The sequence below is a fragment of the Amblyraja radiata genome, chromosome 37 (assembly GCF_010909765.2).
Source record: "Amblyraja radiata isolate CabotCenter1 chromosome 37, sAmbRad1.1.pri, whole genome shotgun sequence".
Lineage (NCBI taxonomy): Eukaryota > Metazoa > Chordata > Chondrichthyes > Rajiformes > Rajidae > Amblyraja > Amblyraja radiata.
This window is the reverse complement of record NC_045992.1, coordinates 17747165-17770496: the sequence shown is the minus strand read 5'-3', so window position 1 is coordinate 17770496 and position 23332 is coordinate 17747165. Positions and strand designations below refer to the sequence as shown.

Below are 23332 nucleotides of genomic sequence, written 5' to 3'. Positions count from 1 at the left end.
AGAAAAACAATCAGAAAAAAAGACAGGAACTAAAAATGTAAAGATTTGAAAGTCAATGAGTCATAGAAAGTCATAGAGTAGGTTGCCTTTACAAATATGAAACACTCTTTTGGTCTAACAAAATCTTTCTGCAATATCATGCCACTTCTGCTTGTATTAACCCACAGGTTGCAAATGATTTGACTTATGCATAGGACAAGAAATGTATCATAACAATAGCATTCTTTGTTCAAATGCATTTCTTAGTATAACTACAGGAATATGTGGAACAGAAAATCAATGGTAAAGAAAGCGTACTGCATACTAAGCAGACAGTCTTCACCATTAGTGGCACATCGGTAGAGTTGCTGCCTGACAGCGCCAGGGACCCTGGTTCAATCCTGACTACGGGCGCTGTCTCTATGGAGTTTGTACGTTCTCCCCGTCACCTGCGTGGGTTTTCTCCGGGTGCTCCCGTTTCCTCCCACACTCCAAAAAGTGCAGGTTTGTAGGTTAATTGGCTTGGTATAATTGTAAATGGTCCGTAGTGTGTGCAGGATAGTGTTCGTGTGTGGGGATCACTGGTCAGCACAGACCCAGTGGGCAGAGGGGCCGTTTTCCGGGCTATATCTCTAAACTAAACTAAAAGCTAATTAGCTCAACAGTGAAAGTTACTTTATTTAACACAGGAAGCCACCTATGCCCAGATCTCACTCCAGTACATGACAGGATGACAATCTGATTTAGTAGAATCATACAAGATCATAACTGGTCTACGCACAATATAAAATGATGTTCCAATCATTTGGCAGTTCAAGGATCAGGGAACACAGTTTTAAGTTTTGGACAAAAGATGAGGTAAACGCAGGCGATGATTTACACAGGCAGCAGTCAGGAAGTTTTAACACTACCTGAAAGGGGGAAAGGAATAGAATCAAGCTGGAGAAGACACAAAGTGCTTGGAGTCGGTCAGCAGATCTTGCAGCAACTCGGGAGAGCATGGCTAGGCAACGATTCAAGTCGGGACCAAGAAGTTCCCCGACCCAAAATGGCACCTATCTGTGTTCATACGAGAAGCTGCCGGATCCAGTGAGCGAGTCCAGCACTCTGTGTCTTCTTTTGTAAATCAGCATCTGCAGTTCTTTGTACAGAATCAGAACCAGTTTCTATAGAATCAAACACGAATTGGATAAGCAATTGAAGGAAAATAATTTGGAATGTCTGAAGTATGAAAGGGGCGGGGGGGAAGAGCAGGGAAATATTGAAATGGTCACTTTGATCAGAGGCGGATGAACATCCCGTGTTGTGGATAATGAAGAGGATTTCCAAAGTCTACAGAGTGATTTAGGCCATTTGGAAGAATGGGCTGAAAGATGGCAGATGGAGTTTAATGCTGATAAATGTGAGGTGCTACACCTTGGCAGGACAAATCAAAATAGGACGTACATGGTAAATGGTAGGGAATTGAAGAATACAGTTGAACAGAGGGATCTGGGAATAACCGTGCATAGTTCCTTGAAGGTGGAATCTCATATAGATAGGGTGGTAAAGAAAGCTTTTGGTATGCTAGCCTTTATAAATCAGAGCATTGAGTATAGAAGCTGGGATGTAATGTTAAAATTGTACAAGGCATTGGTGAGACCAAATCTGGAGTATGGTGTACAATTTTGGTCGCCCAATTATAGGAAGGATGTCAACAAAATAGAGAGAGTACAGAGGAGATTTACTAGAATGTTGCCTGGGTTTCAACAACTAAGTTACAGAGAAAGGTTGAATAAGTTAGGTCTTTATTCTCTGGAGCGCAGAAGGTTAAGGGGGGACTTGATAGAGGTCTTTAAAATGATGAGAGGGATAGACAGAGTTGATGTGGATCAGCTTTTCCCTTTGAGAATAGGGAAGATTCAAACAAGAGGACATGACTTCAGAATTAAGGGACAGAAGTTTAGGGGTAACATGAGGGGGAACATCTTTACTCAGAGAGTGGTAGCGGTGTGGAATGAGCTTACAGTGGAAGTGGTGGAGGCAGGTTCGTTAGTATCATTTAAAAATAAATTGGGTAGGCATATGGATGAGAAGGGAATGGAGGGTTATGGTATGAGTGCAGGCAGGTGGGACTAAGGGAAAAAAGTTGTTCGGCACGGACTTGTAGGGCCGAGATGGCCTGTTTCCGTGCTGTAATTGTTATATTATATTATAATGGGCTAAATGACCTCCCTGTGTGCTATAATGAACTACAATTTCAATCAGATTAGAATTTTGAAATCTTTCTTTTCTGTAACAAAACACCAAAGTGGTCTATAGTAGCATAAAAGCTGCTTAGGCCGAGATCAACCAACTTCATACAAGATTGGCTTGAACCTGGACCACCGTGATTTATCTAGTTAAGCTGCTCACTAGAAACAAGTCATTAAGCCATCAGGAACATTTCAGTGTATAATGTGAAAGTTATTGAACAGCTTTAAAGTGCATCCTAAGGCTTCCATTACACACATTAAAATCAAGAGGGCGACTCGTGAGAGGGTTTCATTCAAGGATAGAGAGAATTTATTATTGGTGCCAGACGACTTGGGCGACATATTGGATGAGTGTTTTGCATTGGTATTCATCAACAAAGGCATAGAGGAACGTGAGCAAGGTGTATTAATACGCAAGAGTAATTTGAGATTAATAAGGAGATGCTGTTGGGTCTTTTGAACAATATTAAGATGGATCAGTCCCCTGGGTCAGGTGGGATTTGTTTTGAGGAGGTTTTATGAGGAGACTAAGGTGATTGATGAGGGTGGGCAGTGTTTAGTTTAGTTTAGAAAAAGCGCGTAAACAGGCCCATCGGCCCACTGAGTCCACGCCGACCTGCAATCCCCCTACATAGCACTATCCTACACACTAGGGACAATTAAAAAAAAATTTACCAAGGCCAAATTAACCTACAAACCTGTACATCTTTGGAGTGTGTGAGGAAACCAGAGCAGTGGGGAAAATCCACGTGATTATGGGGAGAACGTACAAACTCTGTACAGACAGCACCCATAGTCAGGATCAAACCCAGGTCTCTGGTGCTATAAGGCAGCAACTCTACTGCTACGCCATCGTGCTGCCCACAGTGGGTGTTGTCTACATGGATTCTACTAAGATATTTGACAAGATTCCTCATGGTAGGCTGATCCAGAAGATTAGGGTGCACGGTGACTTAGTAATTCAGATTCAGAATTGGCTTACCCTAAAGAAGACAGAGGGCACTGGTGGAAGGGTGTAATTCTGGCTGGGGCACCATGACCAGTGGTGTCCCACAGGGATCAGTGTTGGGACCTCCATTGTTTATGATATATAAAAATGACAAACGGAGATGGGCTGGTTAGTAAGTTTGCACATGAAACAAAAATTGGCGGAGTTGCATACATGAGGGAGGCTGTCCAAGGATACTGCAAGATATAGAACGATTACAAATATGAACAAAGAAAAGGCAGATAGAGTTTAATCTGATCAGGTTTGAGTTGTTGCACGTGAATTTGCAATGGGAAAGTATACCGTTAAGGGTTGGACCCTTAATAGTATTGATGTGCATAGGGATCTTAATATCCCTGAAAGTAAGTGCACAAGTGGATGGAGTGATAAAGAAGGTGTATGGTAATGCTCGCCTCCATCGGTCGAAGCATTGTATGAGTCAGGAAGTCATGTTGCAGTTTTATAAAACTTTGGATAGGCTGCATTTGGAGTATTGTGTCCAGTTCTGATTGCAGGATGTGGAAGCTTTGGAGAAGATTTTGAAGAGGTTTACCAGGCTGCTGCCTCCTTTCGAGGGCATTAGCTATAAGGAGAAGTTGGACAAACTTGGATAAACACAAAATGCTGGACTAACTCAGCAGATCAGGCAGCATCTCTGAAGAAAATGGACAGGTGACGATTCGGGTCAGGACCCTCTTCGGTTTGCTGAAGGGCTTGTGTATATCTCTGAAGATCTCTCCTGGTCCGAGAACACTGATGCAATTATAAAGAAAGCACATCAGCGCCTCTACTTCCTGAGAAGATTACGGAGAGTCGGTATGTCAAGGAGGACTCTCTTGAACTTCTACAGGTGCACAGTAGAGAGCATGCTGACCGGTTGCATCGTGGCTTGGTTCGGCAACTTGAGCGCCCAGGAGCGGAAAAGACTGCAAAAAGTTGTAAACACTGCCCAGTCCATCATCGGCTCTGACCTCCCTACCATCGAGGGGATCTATCGCAGTCGCTGCCTCAAAAAGGCTGCCAGCATCATCAAGGATCCACACCATCCTGGCCATTCACTCATCTCCCCGCTGCCTTCAGGTGGAAGGTACAGGAGCCTGAAATCTGCAACATCCAGGTTCAGGAATAGCTGCTTCCCCACAGCCATCAGGCTATTAAATTCAACTCAAACAAAACTCTGAACATTAATAGCCCATTGCACTTTATCTGCTTATTTATGTGTGTATATATATTTCAATGGTATATGGATACACTGATCTGTTATGTATTTATTTATGCCTACTATATTCTGTTGTGCTGAGGCAAAGGAAGAATTTCATTGTCCTATCTGGGACACATGACAATAAACTCTTGAATCTTGAAAAGATGCACATCAGATCTTAAGAGCTGGTGTGAACAATTTCCTTGCTCAGTTCTACATACATGTCCTTTAGCCATTTGAATTTGTGCTCTCCTATCGTGCTGCCACAGTTTACCGAGGTGTCTGTTCCAAATTGATCTTTCCGGTGGATTTACCATTTCCCTTTGTTATCAACTGTTAACTGCTTAATACTTTGCTAATTGCTCAATACTTCCATTTGACGTGCTGGTTTAGAATGAAAGGAAGCAGCCAAACAAACTGACGGCCACTGACAAGCATCAGTCTTTTGGGGAACCCACTGAAGGGCAGCACAGAGCTGATCTACCAACAGTCGTACCACACACATAACCTACATGACACGTTTAGGTACTCCACCACAGTTTATCTCCGTAAACCAGCATCTGCAGTTCCTTGCGTCAATATGTACAAGTCAGTTGCCGTTAAGATTTAGGGTACAGAGGGGTGGTATAAAGGCCATCTCTATTCCTTGGGACTCTATTCCTTGGAAAGCAGGAGGATGAGGGGTGATCTTACTGAGGTGTATAAAATTATGAGAGGAATAGATCCGGTAGATGCACAGAATCTCTTACCCAGAGTAGGTGAATCGAGGATCAGAAGACATAGGTTTAAGATGAAGGGGTACATTTTTTAATAGGAATCTATTGAGTATAAAAACACGGAGGTCTTGCTGCAGCTGTACACAGTATTAGTGAGACCACATTTGGAATACTGTGTACAGTTCTGGGGTCCATACTTAAGAAAGGATGTACTAGCCCTGGAGGCAGTGCAGCGAAGGTTTACAAGATTAATTCCTGCAATGAGGGGATTGACATATGAGGAAAGGTTAGGTAGGCTGGAACTCTACTCTTTGGAGTTTAGAAGAATGAGAGGCGATCTCATTGAAACATATAAGATCGTGAGGGGCCTTGATCGGGTGGATGCACCGAGGATGTTCCCAATGATCGGGGAAACTAGAACTAGGGGACATAGTTGCAGAATAAGGGGGGGCTCTTTTAAAACTGAGATGAGGAAGAACTTCTTCACCCAGAGGGTGGTTAATTTATGGAATTCACTGCCCCAGGGAGCAGTGGAAGCAGAAACTTTAAATATATTTAAGACTAAAATAGATGGTTTTTTAGCTGCCAAGGGGATAAGGGGCTACGGGGAGAGGGCAGGGATATGGACCTAGGTATGGTTAGTATAGTAAGACCTGAGTGATCTCCTGGACAAGTGTCGATCGCCTGGATTGGGGTCGGAGAGGAATTTCCCGGATTTTTTTCCCGAATTGGACCTGGGTTTTTATCCGGTTTTTTGCCTCCCCCAGGAGATCGCGAGGTTCTTGGGGTGGAGAGGGGTGATAGCGGTATAAAGGGGAGGGTAGTGTCTTGTGTTCTGTGTCTTGTGTCTACTGTTTGTGGGTAAGTGTGTCTGTTTAGTGTTCAGCCATGAGCGGGTGGCGGTGCGGGCTCGACGGACCTGGTGGTCTACTCTCGCACCTACTTTCTATGTTTCTATGTTTCTAATCTAAGGGGTAACTTTTTCCACACAAAGGGTGGTGGGTGTATGGAACAAACTGCCAGAGGAGATAGTTGAGGCAGGGACTATCCCAACATTTAAGAAACAGTTAGACAGGTACATGGATAGGACAGGTTTGGAGGGATATAGACTAAGCACAGGCAGGTGGGACTAGTATAGCTGAGACATGTTGGCCGGTGTGAGCAAGTTGGGCCAAAGGGCCTGTTTCCACACTGTATCACTCTGTGACAATGCCAGCTGCTTAAAATTATGGTCATGGTATTATTTGATTAAAGTTGAATATTGCAACAAACCTACCTTAGAATATTGTAGCTTTTATTAGAAACCCGTGATAATGATGCTAAATAAGAAAGCACTCCAGATCGGATTTAATAGTTTTCCCTTTAAGATTGTACATTTTCTTTCGCTGAACACCCGATTCCCGCTCTCCCGCACCCCAGATGACGTTCAGGCCGACCCCCATACAAACAGGCCTTCAGACATGAAGTTAACTGAAATGTTGAATCCTTTGCCCCTTTCCACGCTGCATGGAGCATCTGAATGCTTGTGCAGCCTAAGCTAAATTTGATACAAGGTGTGCCCAAGTGTTATATAGTTTCAGCATAATACCCAGCTTCAATGACACCCAAAAGAAGAGGCTTTAAAATTGTTACGAAAAGGTTCAGCATAGCAGTGAAACAATCTTCTGGGAGGCACCCCACTTAACATACAATAGAATAATTGAGACATGATTGTACCAAGGGATCAAGTAAGTCCGTCAGAGAATGCAAACGAACATAAAGGGTACACTCTATGAACGTATTTTCTTATTGGCTATTGTTAAACTATTGAAAGTAATCTCAGAATTTGCTCTGAAGGTGGGGCAGGAATTCAGATTAAGCTACGCGATAATTACCAGAAAAACACACTTTTGCGGGTTCAGGCAGCTCTTTTACACAGATATGATTCCATTGGAACTTCCATCACAGCTGTGTACAATCCCTTTCCATATGACCTCCATACAAGCAGTTTCGGACAAGTTGAGGTTTAGTTTAGAGATACAGCGTGGACACAGGCCGTTTGGCCCACCGAGCCCGTGCTGACCAGTGATCCCCGTACACTAGCATGAGGGACAATTTACAATTTTTACTGAAGCCAATTAACCTCCAAACCAGCACCTGTTTGGAGTGTGGGTGGAAATCGGGGAAAAGCAAGCGGTCACAGGGAGAATGTACAAACTCAATACAGTCAAGCACCTGCAGTCGGGATCAAGACCGGGTCTCCGACACTATAAGGCAGCAATTCTACTCCTGTGCCACCGTGTTGCCCTTGTGATATGTAGAAGGATAGTGGAGAATGGTGGTGGAGTTAGCAAATAATATGTAACCCACTCTTTGTTACCAAAGCACATACATCAGGGGTACGGAGAACAGTCTAGTACTACCCTGGCTGAGGCTCTGAGACTGGGCAAAATCTGAGTGATCACTGCTTGTGAAGTACAATCACCCACTAAGCTGTAAGAAACCTACCAAATGTGATTCAGGCTTGTCAAAGTCAATTTGTTGTGTTAAAGCACACATGGTTTTCCCCAATAAAACTGTGAATTTGTCAGTATAACAGGAACAATGAACAAAGGATTTCTGCTGAAGTGCTCACTATTTAAAACATTGAAAAATATGAACTGCCCAATAATACAAGACACTCTGTACATACTTTGTGTAAGAAAGAACTGGTTTAAACCGAAGGTAGACACAAAATGCTGGAGTAACTCAGAGGGACAGGCAGCATCTCTGGAGAGAAGGAGTGGATGACGTTTTGGGTCTGAAGAAGGGTCTCGACCTGAAATGTTACTCCAGCTTTTTGTGCCTATACTCTGTACATACTTACTCTGTGTACAAGTCTTCTATCATCGCCACAATGATGACAATAAGAGAGACAAAGAAAATCTGGCAACCAGACCCAATCAGCGACGAAAATATCAATGGATGACTGGAGGGCCTGAATACATCCCCATGAACTTGTTTCCATCCGTACTCATCACCCAGATCTCTGTCCTGTTAAAACATAATTTTACTACGGGTTAATTGCTGAGCACTTTTTTTGGAAACAATGCACAAACTTTGGAAACAATGCATGAATCGTAGCCAGCACTGATTACAGATAATCCTGCCAAATTGTAATTTCTGAGAGACTGTGTTATTTGGAAGCTGCAAAGGTCTATGCTTCAAACGCTTAAAGTGAAAGTTTTAGTATCACAGAAGGCTCCATCAAAGGAGCTTCAGGTAAGTTGTGGCATATCCACCCTTTATTTCCCCCCCCCCGAAAAACAATGCTGGAGTAACTCAACTGGTCAGGCCGCATCTCTGGAGTGCATGAACAGGCGGACATTTTGGGTCGTGACCCTTCTTCAGACTTCAGAAGTCTTAAAAAGGATCCTGACCGGAGAAGGCACCATCCATGTCATCCAGAGATGCTGCTTGACCACGATAAGTAACTCCAGCAGCTGCAGCTTCTTGTGTTCACAGTGCAACTGGCAGTTTGCAGGATTTCTCGGGCATGGGACACACAGGAGCACATTGATGGATATATATATTGTCCTTGATATTTAACAAGCAGATTGGGAGGTGCAGAGAGTGGTCTCAAGCTGGTGACTATAATTGTGATACATAGGGTTCAATACTACAACATACTATCAGGACAGGCATGATGAGGACACTTAGCCCCTGAGGGTGTCTTAATTCCCCCCACTTTGTAAGCAGAACATTCAATGACATTGTGGCCACAGATAACACTAATCAGGTCTGATACCATTGCAAGACTACATTAGAAGTTTGGTTTTAACCTATTAAGAAAAGTGGCATTCCAAATTTACAAACACAAATTGACGGGAAAAATCAAGGAAAGATTTATGACAATTTGGTTATAGCTGGAAATTGTTCAACAAGCCTACTTAATTTGATAAAAGTATATTTAATCAGGACACAATTGCACAACTTGTATTGCCCACTATGACTGAAACCTCAGTGTATAATAATCCATCTTGTTTATGTTAACATCTAAAATATTGTCACGGTCACGTTACTCCACTGGAATCTCGAGTGTACAATGGGTAAGTAATTCATCTTACTTAGCTTGAATTTGGATGGGCATTCGAGCCAAAGAAAACATAATAGTGGCGGCATAGTGGCGCAGCGGTAGAGTTGCTGCCTCACAGCGCCAGAGGCCTGGATTCAATTCTGGCTATAGGTGCTGTCTGTACAGAGTTTGTACCTTCTTCCTGTGACTGCGTGGGTTTTCTCTGGGTGCTCCGGTTTCCTCCAACATCCCAAAGAAGTACAGCTTTGTAGGTTAATTGGCTTGGGTAAAATTGCAAATTATCCCGTGTGTAGTATAGTGTGAGTGTACGGGGTGATCGCTGGTTAGTGAGCACTCAGTGGGCCGAAAGGCCTGCTTCTGCGCTGCATCTCTAACGTTAATATGGATTATAGTATCAATCTATCCTTACAATCCACGAAGGAAAAGAGTTAGGGAAACTGAAGACAAGATGATAGTCATAGAGCACGGACATGGGCCTTTTGGCCCAACTTACCCACGCCGACCAAGATGCCCCATCTAAACTGTTCCCACATGCCAGCTTTTGGCACATATCATTCTAAACCTTTCCTGTTCACCTACCTGTTCAAATGTCCTTTAAATGTTGAGATAGTACCTGGTTCAACTAGCTCCTTCCCTGATGCCTAACGAAAAACCTCTTCAAAGCCACTATCATATCTGTCTCCACCACCACCACCCCTGGCAATGCGTTCCAAGCCCCCATGACCATCAGTGTAAAAAAACTTGCCCAGCATATCTCTACTAAACTTTCCCCCTCTCACTTTATAGCTATGCCTTCTAGTGTTGGACATTTCGGCCCTGGGAAAAAGGTTCTGTCTACCCTTTCTATAATAATAATAATAATAATAATAATAATAATAATAATTTGTTTATAGGGACAGTGCATATTAATGAACATTTGCATGTAAATATGCGAGATTGTAGCCAATCAGTAGCTAATTTCCGTCTCTAGTCCCAGGCAAAGGTAGGTGAAGTGTCTTGCCCAAGGACACAACGACAGTACACACTCCAAGCAGGATTCGAACCGGCCACCTTCAGGTTGCCAGCCGAACACTTAGCCCATTGTGCCATCTGTCGTCCTTACATGCCTCTCATAATTTTATATACTGCTCTCAAGTCTCCCCTCAACCTCAGAAGTTCCAGAGAAATCAATCCAAGTCTGTCCAACCTCTCCCTATAGCAAAACCCCTCTACTCCAAGCAGCATTCTACTAAATCTCCTCTGCACCCTCTCCAATGTCCCCACATCTTTCCTGTAACGGGGCGACCAGAACTGCATGCAATTCTCCAAATGCGGCCTAACCAAAGTCCTATAGAGTTGCATCAAGATTGATAAAGTCGTTTTAAAAGGCTTACAGAATCCTGGGCTTTATAAATAGTAGATAATCTTTATGAAAAGTTATTTGATTTGAGCTGGATTATTGTCTCAAATTGGCTGCAGATGAATATATTCGAAACAAATCTATAAATCTACAAGACATTTAGGGAATCAAAGTCTGTGGTGACAGTGGAGGAGCGAGGGGCTGAATTACCAATATTTTGACATTTTGTTCAATTCCGGGTACTGCGCTTTAGAAACACACGGCCGTTTTGGACAGAGATTTATCACAATAAATCCAAGGATGAGGGATTTTACATGTGTATAGATTGGAGAAGTTGAGATTGATCTCCTTGGAATAGAGGGAATTGCAAGGAGATCTGATGAAGGTTTTTCAAACCATGAAGTGTACAGATAGAATGAAACGGATTCCAACAGCAAAGGGGAGATGGCCTTCATTGTCAAAACAACCTCATCACAGGAGTTATCCTCACCATGTCATCCATTTCTTCCTCCTTACTGTACCGTGCGTAGTCCTTTCGTAAAGTGCGCATTAGAATCATGGAAACCAATCCAACCAAGAAAATAACCATCATGAAGGAATTGAAGATCGAGAACCAGTGAATCTGCCAATACACAAAAGAGTATAAGAGATATAGGATCTGCATTTTTAATTTACAGATTTACAATCTCAAACAAATTTCCACTAATAAACTAACATTCAATATGATTACTAATATGGGAACGACATGCAATCAGGACCTGGGTGCGGGATGCAACCTACCATATTGAAGATGGACACTTGGATAAAAATATAGTGAGGTATAGTGATGTACGAGATTGATCCCTGGGATGGTGGGACTGTCATATGAGGAAAGATTGAAAAGACTAGGCTTGTATTCACTGGAGTTTAGAAGGATGAGGGGGCATCTTTTAGAAACATATAAAATTATAAAAGGACTGGACAAGCTAGATGCAGGAAAAATGCTCCCAATGTTGGGCGAGTCCAGAACCAGGGGCCACAGTCTTAGAATAAAGGGGAGGTCATTTAAGACTGAGGTGAGAAAAAACGTTTTCACCCAGAGAGTTGTGAATTTATGGAATTCCCTGCCACAGAGGGCAGGGGAGGCCAAGTCACTGGATGGATTTAAGAGAGGGTTAGATAGAGCTCTAGGGGCTAGTGGAATCAAGGGATATAAGGAGAAGGTAGGCACGGGTTATTGATAGGGGACGATCAGCCATGATCACAATGAATGGAGGTGCTGGCTCGAAGGGCCGAATGGCCTCCTATTTTCAATGTTTCATTGTATACATTACTGGTAGAATTACACTTCAACTTGACTCAAGGATTTAAAGAGGGAAGGGAATAAACTGTGGAAGAAATAAGATCAATAACGTTAAAATTCAACATACTCTGTGTTGAAAGAAGGATGGGTCAAGGTACTTATCAAATCGGTCTTCAAACTTCACATCAGATTTCTTCCACTTCATCTAAAATAACCACAAAACAAATTACACAATAAAACAATACACTATGTGAAATTGGCAAAAGTACGTCTAATCAGAACATAACTGCACAATTTGTATTACCCATTATGTCTGAAATCTGAGTGTATAATAATCCATCTCATTTATGTTGCCATGTGAAACATTGTCAAGGTCACATTATTCCCCTTGACTTTCAATCTTACAATGACTAAGTAATTCATCCTATTTAGCTTGAATTTAGAAGGGGATTTTAGCCAAGGGAACAAAGGGTTAAATATGGGTCATAATATCGACCTACCCAAACAACTATCAAAATACAGCATGTTCCTTAACAACTTGAACCTTGGCAAAAATGTAAAGTGTTATGATTCTGGGTGTTCCATCTGACCTGGCTACTGTGTGTAACATGCTACTACCAAGCACACATTAAAGGGCAGCTATTTAAGACTGGACTGGAGCTCTTTTGAGGAAGTCTCATTCAATGGGGAAACAAAATACAGTGCCCTCCATAATGTTTGGGACAAAGACTCATCATTTATTTATTTGCCTCTGTACTCCACAATTTGAGATTTGTAATAGAAAAAAATCACATGTGGTTAAAGTGTATTTTTACACATTTTGGTTTCACCATGTAGAAATTACATCAGTGTTTATACACAGCCCCCCATTTCAGGGCACCATAATATTTGGGACACATGGCTTCACAGGTTTTTGTTATTGCTCAGGTGTGTTTAAATACCACCTTAATGCAGGTATAAGAGAGCTTTATGGACCAAGTCTTTCCTTCACATTTGGAAACTTTTATTGCTGTTTATCAACATGAGGACCAAAGTTGTGTCAATGAAAGTCAAAGAAGCCATTATGAGACTGAGAAACAAGAATACAACTGTTAGAGACATCAGCCAAATCTTAAGCTTACCAAAGGGTCTGGCAGGCCAAGGAAGCTGATGACAAAAGAATTCTCTCTATAATAAAGAAAAATCCCCAAACACCTGTCTAACAGATCAGAAACACTCTTCAGGAGTCACATGTGGATTTGTCAATGACCACTATCCGCAGAAGACTTCATGAACAAAAATACAGAGGCTACACTGCAAGATGCAAACCACTGGTTAGCCACAAAAATAGGATGGTCAGGTTACAGCTTGCCAATAAGTACTTAAAAGAGCAACCATAGTACTGGAAAAAGGTCTTGTGAACAGATGAGACGAAGATTAACTTATATCAGAGTGATGGCAAGAGCAAAGTATAGAGGAGAGAAGGAACTGCCCAAGATCCAAAGCATACCACCTCATCTGTGAAACACGGTGGTGGGGGTGTTAAGGCCTGGGCATGTATGGATGCTGAAGGTACTGGCTCACTTATCTTCATTGATGATACAACTATTGATGGTAGTAGCATAATGAATTCTGAAGTATATAGACACATCCTATCTGCTCAAGTTCAAACAAATGTTTCAAAACTCATTGGCCGGCGGTTCATTCTGCAGCAAGACAATGATCCCAAACATACTGCTAAAGCAACAAAGGAGTTTTTCAAAGCTAAAAAATGGTCAATTTTTGTGGACAAGTCAATCACTCGATCGGAAGCCAGTTGAGAATGCCTTTTATATGCTGAAGAGAAAACCAAAGGGGACTAGCCCCCAAAACAAGCATAAGCTAAAGATGGCTGCAATACAGTCATAGCATGCAAAGGATATGCAACAAAATACTAAAATATGACTACTTTCATTTAGATGACATTGCTGTGTCCCAAACATTATGGTGCCCTGAAATGGGTGGACTATGTATAAACACTGCTGTCATTTCTACATCGTCAAACCAAAATGTATAAAATGGCCTTTATTAAAATCTGACAATGTGCACTTTAACCACGTGTGATTTTTTTTCTATTACAAATCTCAAATTGTGGAGTACAGGCAAATATATAAATGAGGGTTTTTTTGTCCCAAACATTATGGAGGGCACAGTGGGCATCGTCAATGAACAGATGGTGACAGGTAGTAATTAATTTGAAGTTTCCCCATATATCACTAGTGCCATTTGAGATTAATAGTCAGCAAATATGTAGCAGGAAATCTGCCGGTGGAGTTCTGGAACAGGCTTGGTTACATAGTGTTAACATTATTAACTTCTCTGCTGTTAAGAACAAAGGTCAGATTACATTGGATTAAAACACCAACAGGCAAATTCCAGAACACAGTAAATGTTGACATTTGAATATTAATACAGAAACTGAATGAATTAAAGTCAGTCACGGGAGTACACTTTTCAACTGTGGTTTTAGATTAAGAGATAGCATTAGCACTATGATACAATTATAGAACCATCGGTTCATGTTCATTAAACAAAGGATATTCAAGTATCAAAATAGTACTCACTGTTTAAAAGGGATTTAAATACCACTTTAAAATGAACAATATTCAAAATGAGGCACAAAGTGCTGGAGTAACTCAGTAGTATCTCTGGAGAACATGGATAGGTGACATTTCAGGTCAGGACTATTCTTCAGACTGATCCATTGAAGCTGCCTCACCTGCAGAGTCACTCCAGCACTTCTATTGTAAACCAGCATCTGTAGTTCTTTGTTTCAATATTCAAAATGAATTGATGAATAGGATGGGGCAGTTGCCTCATATATAGAACAGTACCAAGATTCCCAGCAGGCTGGAAAACTTTTGTGCCAGAACACAAATTTACCATTTGCACTACTGTGTGAAAATATGCTTTCTTTGTAATATTAATGGAGGCTTAGAGTATAGGCTAGTTACATTCTTGCAACATATTGTTGCAATTGTAAAAAATCATATTTTCTGTTTCAAACTATACTTACCGAATAGGACATTGGAATTTTTGTGTTCGCCACCAACTTGACCTTCCCTTCGCTGGTCAAGTTAACATCAACAATTCGGTTGCCATTATAACCTATCTCAAGTTTCTTGTAGGTCCAGAGGAAGTGATCTTCACCGTTTTCATCTGCTTCACCTACAATCCCTGCAAACACAAAGAGAAATGTACCACACCCTGCTGTTTGGAAAGCATTTGCATTCCACTTTGCAAATGTGACTATCTCCAAGTAATGCGTACTTTCCAAAAACAAATTCATGCGCTATACAATGCATGTGATTCAGTGAGGAAATGGATCAGCCCCTATCGCGGGGGTGACCAAAACTGAACACAATACTCTAAAAGTGTGGCCTCACCAATGTCCTATACAAATGTAGCATTATGTCCTAGCTTCTATACTCAATTCCTTGATGGATGAAGGCTAGTCTGCCAAAAGCCTTCACCACCATATCTAAATACAATGCCACTTTTGGGGCATTATATACCAGGTCCCTCTGCTCTCTAAAATTCTTCAGGGCTCTACCGTTCAAGGTTCTGCCCTGGTTTGACTGCCCAAAATGTAATACCTCACACTTACCAGAATAACACTACTTTAGCCATTCCTCACCCACTTGCTCAGTGACCAAAATCCCAATGTAATTGATGAAAACCATTTTCAATATCAACGCTACCACATATTTTAGTAGCATTGCAAATTTACTAACAATGTCTTGTACATTCTCATCCAAATCATTGATATGGTTGCTTCCCTTCCTCTCTCTACTTACTCTTCCCACTGGACTTGCCTGTTCTACTTCCTACACGTGTCAGCCTCTCCACCTGCCGCCCTGCCATTCTGAATTCCAACCTCCCACCTCACTAGAATGAAACCTCTAAGTAGCACTAGCAAAACATCTCTGCAAGGATATCTCTCCCCGTCCAGTCCAGAAGCAACTCAGGTGCCTTGTACAGGTCACCCCTGCACCAGAAGAAATTCCAAAGATCCAAAAAACTTGAAGTCCTCCCTCCTGCACCTGTCATCAGACCCATCTCCTTATTTTTATTCTCGCTAGCAAATAGCACCTACAGAAATATTGAGAGGTCTTGCTTTTCCGCTTTTGATCCAACTCCCAACATTTCCTTTGAGGGTCAGTCACATCTCCCTCCTTAATTACATCGTTTCTACCTATGTAGACCATGACCTCTTTCAGGATGTACATTACTTCTTACAAGATATTCTTGACCCTGGAACCAACACACTATCCTGGAGTCTCACTCTCAGCCACGGAAATACCTCCCGACTATCGAGCCCCCCACTACTGTTGCTTCTTTAACTCTGTCCTTCCCTGCTGCACAACAGAGCCTGTTATAGTGCCACTGATTTGACTGCTGGTCGGTCTGTTCTCCCTTGAATGGAGGAGGTTCAGAAGGCATAATTAAGGTATATAAAACGATGAGGGGTACTGATTCAGTTGGCTGAAGGAACCTTGCCCTATATCTGAAAATAAAATTGGACAGCCCCCCCCAGTATAGCTGTTAAAGAGGGTAATAGCCACAGGGCATGTGCACTGCTTGCCTGGTCTTGCTGATAAGTTACTCGTATAGCATCTGTCTGAACCACCTTCCTAAACATCGTATCTATGACACTTTCTGTGTCCTCGTGAATCCAACTGCAGCCCAAATCATCTGAAAGTTTCAACTTATTGTAAAACTTTAACATTTTTTTAAATAAATGTAACAATGTGTTTATAGAGAGTAACATCTAGCAGCACAGAGGTCCAGCACGAAAGTCCCGAGTGTGCTGAATTATCAGTTTTACTCTACTCAATGAGGGAAAATGCCAACGTAAATAGCACACAGAAAGCTGGAATCTTATTTATATATCCAAATATTTTGTCATGTTCAAAGCAAATACTTCCGATGGTCCTACATCTCAAACCACTCCAATGTTCTCCCCAGTTTCACCATGCTGCCTAGAAGCTCATCTTGTATGCGGCACTCATTGCTAGATCTGTTGAACCCATTAAAAATGAAGGCCTCCCAACATCAGGCCAGGACAGAAAGGTCAGAATGGGAATGGAAGTACAATGGTCAGCAACCGGGAGATCCAAAAGGCCTTGGCAGACCGAGCACAAGTGTTCGGTGAAATGGTCGCCAAGTCTACTCTTGCTCTCGCCAATGTACAGGAGGCCACATCAGGAACACCAGTTGCAGTAGATGAGGTTAGAGGATATGAACCTTTGTCTCACCTATAAGGACTGTTGCGGTCCCTAGTTGATGGCGAGGGAGGAGGTATAGGGACAAGTGTTACCTCTCCTGCGGTGACAGGAAAAGTACCTGGTGAGGGAGTGGTTTGGGTGGGAAGGGATGTGAACTAAAGAGTTGTTGAGGGAGCGGTCTCTGTGGAAAGCGGGAAGGGGTGGAGATGGGAAGATCTGATAGGTGGTGGAATCACGTTAGAGGAAATGTTGGGGATGATATGTTGAATACAGAGGCTGGTGGAGTGAAAGGCGAGGAGTGGGGGAACTCTATCCTTGCTCTGTCTGTGGGGAGGGGAGTCGTCAATGTAGCAGAGAAAAAGTGGGGTATGGTACCAGTGTACGCCTGGAACAAGTATCGATCAACGTAACCAACAAAAAGACAGGCATAGATGGGTCCATGTGAGTGCCCATGGTGGAACCTTTAACTTGGAGAAAGTGAGAGGAGTCAAAAGAGAAGTTGTTGAAAGTGAGGATAAGTTCAGCCAGGTGGAGGAGAGTTTCAGTTGAGGGAAATTAATTGAGTCTCTAGAAAGGCAAAAGGTGATTTAATCACTTTAAGATATTAGTGGAGAAACCGCATAGAAAATATATTTTTGTTGATTGGGGAATTTAAAAAAATGAGATATGGCCAAAAGCTTGAAGCCAGATGTTTTAAGATGTGGTGAGGAAATGCTCCTAAATGCAATAGATGACAGAAATATGGCATTCTCTTCTGCAAACACAAAATGCTTCTGGATTTTTAAAAATTAAATCCAAGATTTAATAATTATTTTTTATTATTAAATCCAACATTTTGTTTTACAAAGGGATATGGGGAAAGGTTAACAAAAAAATGAAGTCATAGATCATTCATCTGTGGTTAGTCAGAGCTAGATCATTGAGCGGTGAAGTCAGAAAGTATTCATTCTCCACACAATGGGCACTGGAAATGTGGACCTCTTCGCCAAAGAACTCTGGTCAAGGAGCAAGATTGCAAAACTCATATAGCCATAGAGGAAACCAAAGTGGGTTGGTGGTGTAAGATACTATTCCACAATAAACTCATTTTATGTTACGGCAGGCTTGAAAGTTGAATCCCACATTCTTATACTTTGGAAAACCATGATGGGAGAGAGAACTCCCCCAAAATCTGAGAAAGCAACATGTTTTACAAATCCTTGAACTGAACTTACCCCATATTGGCAAATCATCAATGTACATCTGGTACCAGTAGTGGTTCTTGATAGCATAAATAAAGGCATCGCGCTTTTGTTTATCCAAATCAATTTCACAGTAAGTATTTTGCATGACATCATCTAAAAAAAAAATAATGCATCCAATTTATCAATTGGTATTATAAACATTTGTTTTTAAATTAATAATCCACAAAATCAGTCTTTCCCATTCCATTGTGCCTTTGTCATTCTTAACTCCTGGTCTTCAAGTTAATTTTTTTGTTATAAGTCTTGGGTCTTTCACAATCCCAGAAGTTACATAAATTGACCAAACAACCAGTAAAAAATAGTGGGAGGCACAGTAGCGCAGCGGTAGAGTTGCTGGCTTGCAGCGCCAGAGACCCGGGTTCCATCCTATCTATGGGTTCTGTTTGTATGGAGTTTGTACGTTCTCTCCGTGACCTGCGTGGGTTTTCTCCGGGATCTCTGGTTTCCTCTCACACTCTAAAGACATACAGGTTTGTAGGTTAATTGGCTTGATATAATTGTAAATTGTCCCTAGTGTGTATAGGATACCGTTAGTGTGCGGGGATCACTGGCTGGTGGGCCGAAAGGCAGGTTTCCGCTCTGTATCTCTAAACTAAACTGGAAACTTTTACTTCAGGGACCCGAAAAGACTCATCCAGAAAAGTCACAATCTATATAACATCCTGTGTCAATATAGAACTTTTACATAATTGCAATGGAGAACTACCAGAGAAAATAGTGTCTTGCAGACCACTTTCACCCGGCACATTACCTCTTTAATCTCCTCCCATCAGGAAGGAGATATAGAAGCATTAAAAGTAAAACATCTCGCTTCAGAGACAGCACCTACCTCCAAGCCATCAGATATTTGAATTTGCACTAATCACTCTGCACTTTCTTTTGCACTTGCACTTACGCTTAACATGACGCTGCTGGGTACTGTCCTTCCTGTATATATTGTCCTTCGTACGGTATTGTCTGTATTATTTATTGTGGTGTATGTGGTGGTTGTATTGTACTGTATTGTATCTGTCTGAGAGCGAACCAAGACACATTCCTATCAACTTGTTGACATGGCAATAAACTTCTTGAATCTTGAATCTTGAATCTTGAATGAAGGAAACATGCCAAGGGACTTCAAAAAGTTAGATTATAAGTCTAAAATCTCAGAAAACACTGAAGATTTAGTGCAGGAATGGTCAAAACGATAGTTTTAATGCAACTTAAAGTTGGGATAGGATGGGGCAAAAGTTAGAATATTTCAGAAATACATTTTATGGTGTAAGAACTTAAGAGTCAAGAGAGTATTGTCATGTGTCCCAGATAGGACAATGAAATTCTTACTTGCTGCAGCACAACAGAATATGTAATACAAAACGGAAGATAAAAGTTCAGTGTGTCCATAGACCATATATACACAATAAATAAACAGATAGTGCAATAATAATAATGATAATAGACTGTTATTGTTCAGAGCTTATTTGATGTCGTGTTAAATAGCCTGGTGGCTGTGGGTGCAAGTTCTAGTGGCTGCAAGTTCTGCTAGAAAGGAGGATGAGGTGTGGATGAAATGTATCTCATCCATGAACTGTGCAAGGAAATTCAAATGTTTAACAATGAAAAGTATAGCAATCTGAATTGATTTAGAATGGATTTTAAAAAATCAGAAACTCCAGTTGGCAGGAAAATCTTAGCAGTAACATAGATTAATAGTTCTATGCCATTTCCTAGAAGTTCGAAGAATGAGCAGAAACCAAATTGAACTTTACATAATCCAGGGCTCAATAGATGATGTAGCCAGAAGGCAGTGGAAAGTAGTTGCAGCACTCGAGACGTTGGAGGAGGAGAGGCCACAACGAATGTCATCAGTATGCACTGTGCACAGTGCTATCAGAACCCTATTTAAACATGAAATAGAAGGAAGGGCTGGGAAAGGAACCTTATGCTGTACGCTTTGAAGATACAGGTGCACAACCTTTTATCCGAAAGCCTTGGGACCAGACACTTTTCGTAATTCAGAATTTGTCGGTCTTCGGAATGGAAATTTTTTAGCGTAGATTTTAATGGCTGGCTCAGTGGTAGAGTGCTCGGCTCATATCCGCAAGGTCGCGAGTTTGCGCCTTGATCCTGGCAGTTACTCGATCGCGAGTTTGAGTCTTCAATGTCGTTTTTTCTTGCAGAATAAATGTTTGTATGAAATACAGTGTAGGAGAAGTGTACTGACTGTGTGGGCAGAACTTTGGAAGTGATTGCCCACCAGTCTAAAAAGCCGCTGTGTCTCCCTGTCCCTGGGATAGCAGGGGGCGATCAAACAGCACAATACCCCCTCCCCCTCCAACTCCAGAGGAATCCGCTCCCCGATGGGCCGCTACCAAAGATCATAGAGGAGCTCCTCTATGATCTTTGGCCGCTACAGCGACAAGTGGCAGTTCGCCCACAGCCCGAGCTGCGCCCCCTCATCCGCCACCCCAAGAACAAGACGTACCTTGCACACCATCAGCTTCTGCCCCTACGTGTTCCTCTGGAGTTGGAGCGGGGCTGGGCTGGAGTTGCTGCTGGCTGTGGGTCTCTGGGAACTCCGTGCTTGCAGTGGGCCTGGGGGTCGGTGGGCGGCGGTGGGAGCTGTGGACCTACGGACCTACCTCCGTGGAGCTAGCCAGCTTCGGAGCGTGGAGAGTTGCGGGGGCGAGCTGCTGCGACCCGACTCCGGTGGATGGTGACACCGGGAGCTCGCGGGTCTCCGGTGGGAGACCGCTTTGCGGGGCACCGGCAGCGGCGACTTCTCCCGCCCGAATTACGGGGTTGAGAGCAAACATCATAGAGGTTGAGAGTGACCTGGAGGGGGGCCTTACAATGCCCGGCGCGGCTGTAAATTGCCGCGGACTTGCTAGCGCCCGCCGGGGGCTCCAACATAAAGACCGGGGCAGGGCCCTACATCTCCCGGCGTGGCTTTGAGTGGCCGCTCCCCGATGGGCCCCTACGACGCCCCGAGCTGCGCCCCGTCATCCGCAACCCAGGTTCCTCTGTAGTTGGAGTGGGGCTGGGCTGGGCTGCTGTTGGCTGTGGGTCTCTGGGATCTCCGTGCTTGCGGTGGGCCTGGTGGTCGGTGTCCAATTGGTCCTGACACGGTCCTGCGAAATCGCCGACGTGAAGACAGTGCAAAGCCCCCGCGCCGGTGCAATGGGCGGGGAGCTGGAGAGGGGAGGGAAGGGGTCACACACATGGCCGGGAAGCAGAGGGGTGTAGGTGGGGTGATACTGAAGCGAGCGACAATCTGCTGCTGCTGCCTGCCCCGCTGAGTTAAAAAGTTCCCACGCAAGACTCACGAAACACTGTATATCGTGAGTCTACCGTGGGAACTTTTTAACTCAGCGGGCAAGGCAGCAGCATATTGTCAATTATTAACCCTCCCGTGCAATATACCCTCATCTTCTCTTTTATGAATGGGGATTTAGTTCCCTTTTCTTCGAGGACCGACCGGAGGTTCCGCTGTCACCTCTGCGGGCCGCCCTCGGTGAATTTCAAGGACCTTTCTTCAAGGACCGAAAAAATGGCCGCTATTCGGAGGTTTTCGTTATTTGGATCTTCGGATAAAAGGTTGTGCACCTGTACTGCAAATATCTGGTTGTTATTAGTTCTGGTTGTGCAGGGACAGAGAGAATGTCGCAGGTAGAATGACCAACCAATATTAAATTAATGGAGACGTTGAGAATGATAACGTGCAGCTATTGCAAACACGTCGGAATGTGACAATGACGTGGAGCAAATTCAATGCTGTGAATTAGTGCAATTTTTCATCTTAATTCCAAAAAATACAAGAACAGCAATATTCCATAAAATGGTCCAATCTGACCCCTCAATTGCTCAAGATTCCAGCATTCGTAGACTTTAGAGATACAGCGCAGAAACATGCCCTTTGGCCTACCGAGTCAACACCAACCAGCGATCACCTCGTACACTAACACTAACCTACACACTAGAGACAATTTGCAATTTTACCGAAGCCACTTAACCTATAAACCTGCATGTTGGGGTGGAAACCGTACAAACTCCACATAGGCAGCAGCCATAGTCAATATTGCACCTGGGTGTCTGGAACTGTAAAGGGCCTGTCCCACTTGGCGATTTTTTCGGCGACTGCCGGCGTCATATCAGTGTCGCCAAAAGATTTTGAACATTTCAAAATCCAGCGGCAACAAAAAAATGTTGCGACACTTAAAAAAACGCCGCGTGTCATACATCATCACCCCGCAAATTTTTCAGTGATTGATACGTCAGTCTATGATGCCGGCAGTCTCCGAAAAAAATCGGCAAGTGGGAAAGGCCCTTAAGGCAGCAAATCTACCACTACACCTCTGTGCTGCCCTGCAGTTTTATGGGGCACTAAAATAAGGCCTCCTTTCACAATGCCCAATAAAAAAATATTGTAGTTTCTTATTTCCCCACAATTTTCCAGGAGTGATTTTAAACTAGGAAGAAACAAATTCAATTTAATGGTAATAATATTGTAAATCATTCAAAGTTTTTTTTTAATGTATTCATATGAAAAAGTCTTGAAATTCAAGACGTTAAGGGTCACTTATAACACAAAGGCAATTGTAATGAAAGGAACCACCAAATAAATTATTGAGATGATAAAGTGCGTCATTGCTGCATTTCTTTCCAACATTAACAAAAAATCAAACGAAGAAACGTTCTCTGTTCTTAAAATTATTGTATGAGATGAAAATAGTTCTTATGTTAAACTCTCTAAAAATAATTAATCTGGCCTAGTGAATTATTGTGCCGTAACTGGGCACGGCAAGCTCACAGCACCTGGTGTATTGTGTTCAGTTTTGGTCACCCTGCTACAGGAAGGATTATGTTGCAAGGCAGCGATTATTTGCAAGGAGGATGCCAGCACTTCAAGGCCTGGGCTCCAGGGAGAGGTTGGGCAGGCTAGGTGATCTTTATTCCTTTGAGCGCAGGAGGATGAGAGGTGATCTTATAGAGGTGTATAAGATCATGAGGGGAATAGACACGGACACTTTCACCCAGAGTAGAGGAATCAAGAATTAGGGAACATAGGTT

The 23332-nt window shown here is 42.8% G+C and overlaps 1 protein-coding gene across 1 annotated transcript in view; it reads right to left on the bottom strand.

Moving 5' to 3' along the window:
- tm9sf3 (transmembrane 9 superfamily member 3) overlaps window positions 1-23332 on the bottom strand; it is a 78996-nt gene that overhangs the window by 22218 nt on the left and 33446 nt on the right. Inside the window, exons 3-7 of the mRNA XM_033012867.1 lie at window positions 18254-18376; window positions 14828-14988; window positions 11921-11998; window positions 11002-11133; window positions 7964-8130 (exon numbers count right to left, since the gene is read on the bottom strand). Coding sequence (XP_032868758.1) covers window positions 7964-8130; window positions 11002-11133; window positions 11921-11998; window positions 14828-14988; window positions 18254-18376 — 661 coding nt within the window. The remainder of the gene's footprint in view (window positions 1-7963; window positions 8131-11001; window positions 11134-11920; window positions 11999-14827; window positions 14989-18253; window positions 18377-23332) is intronic.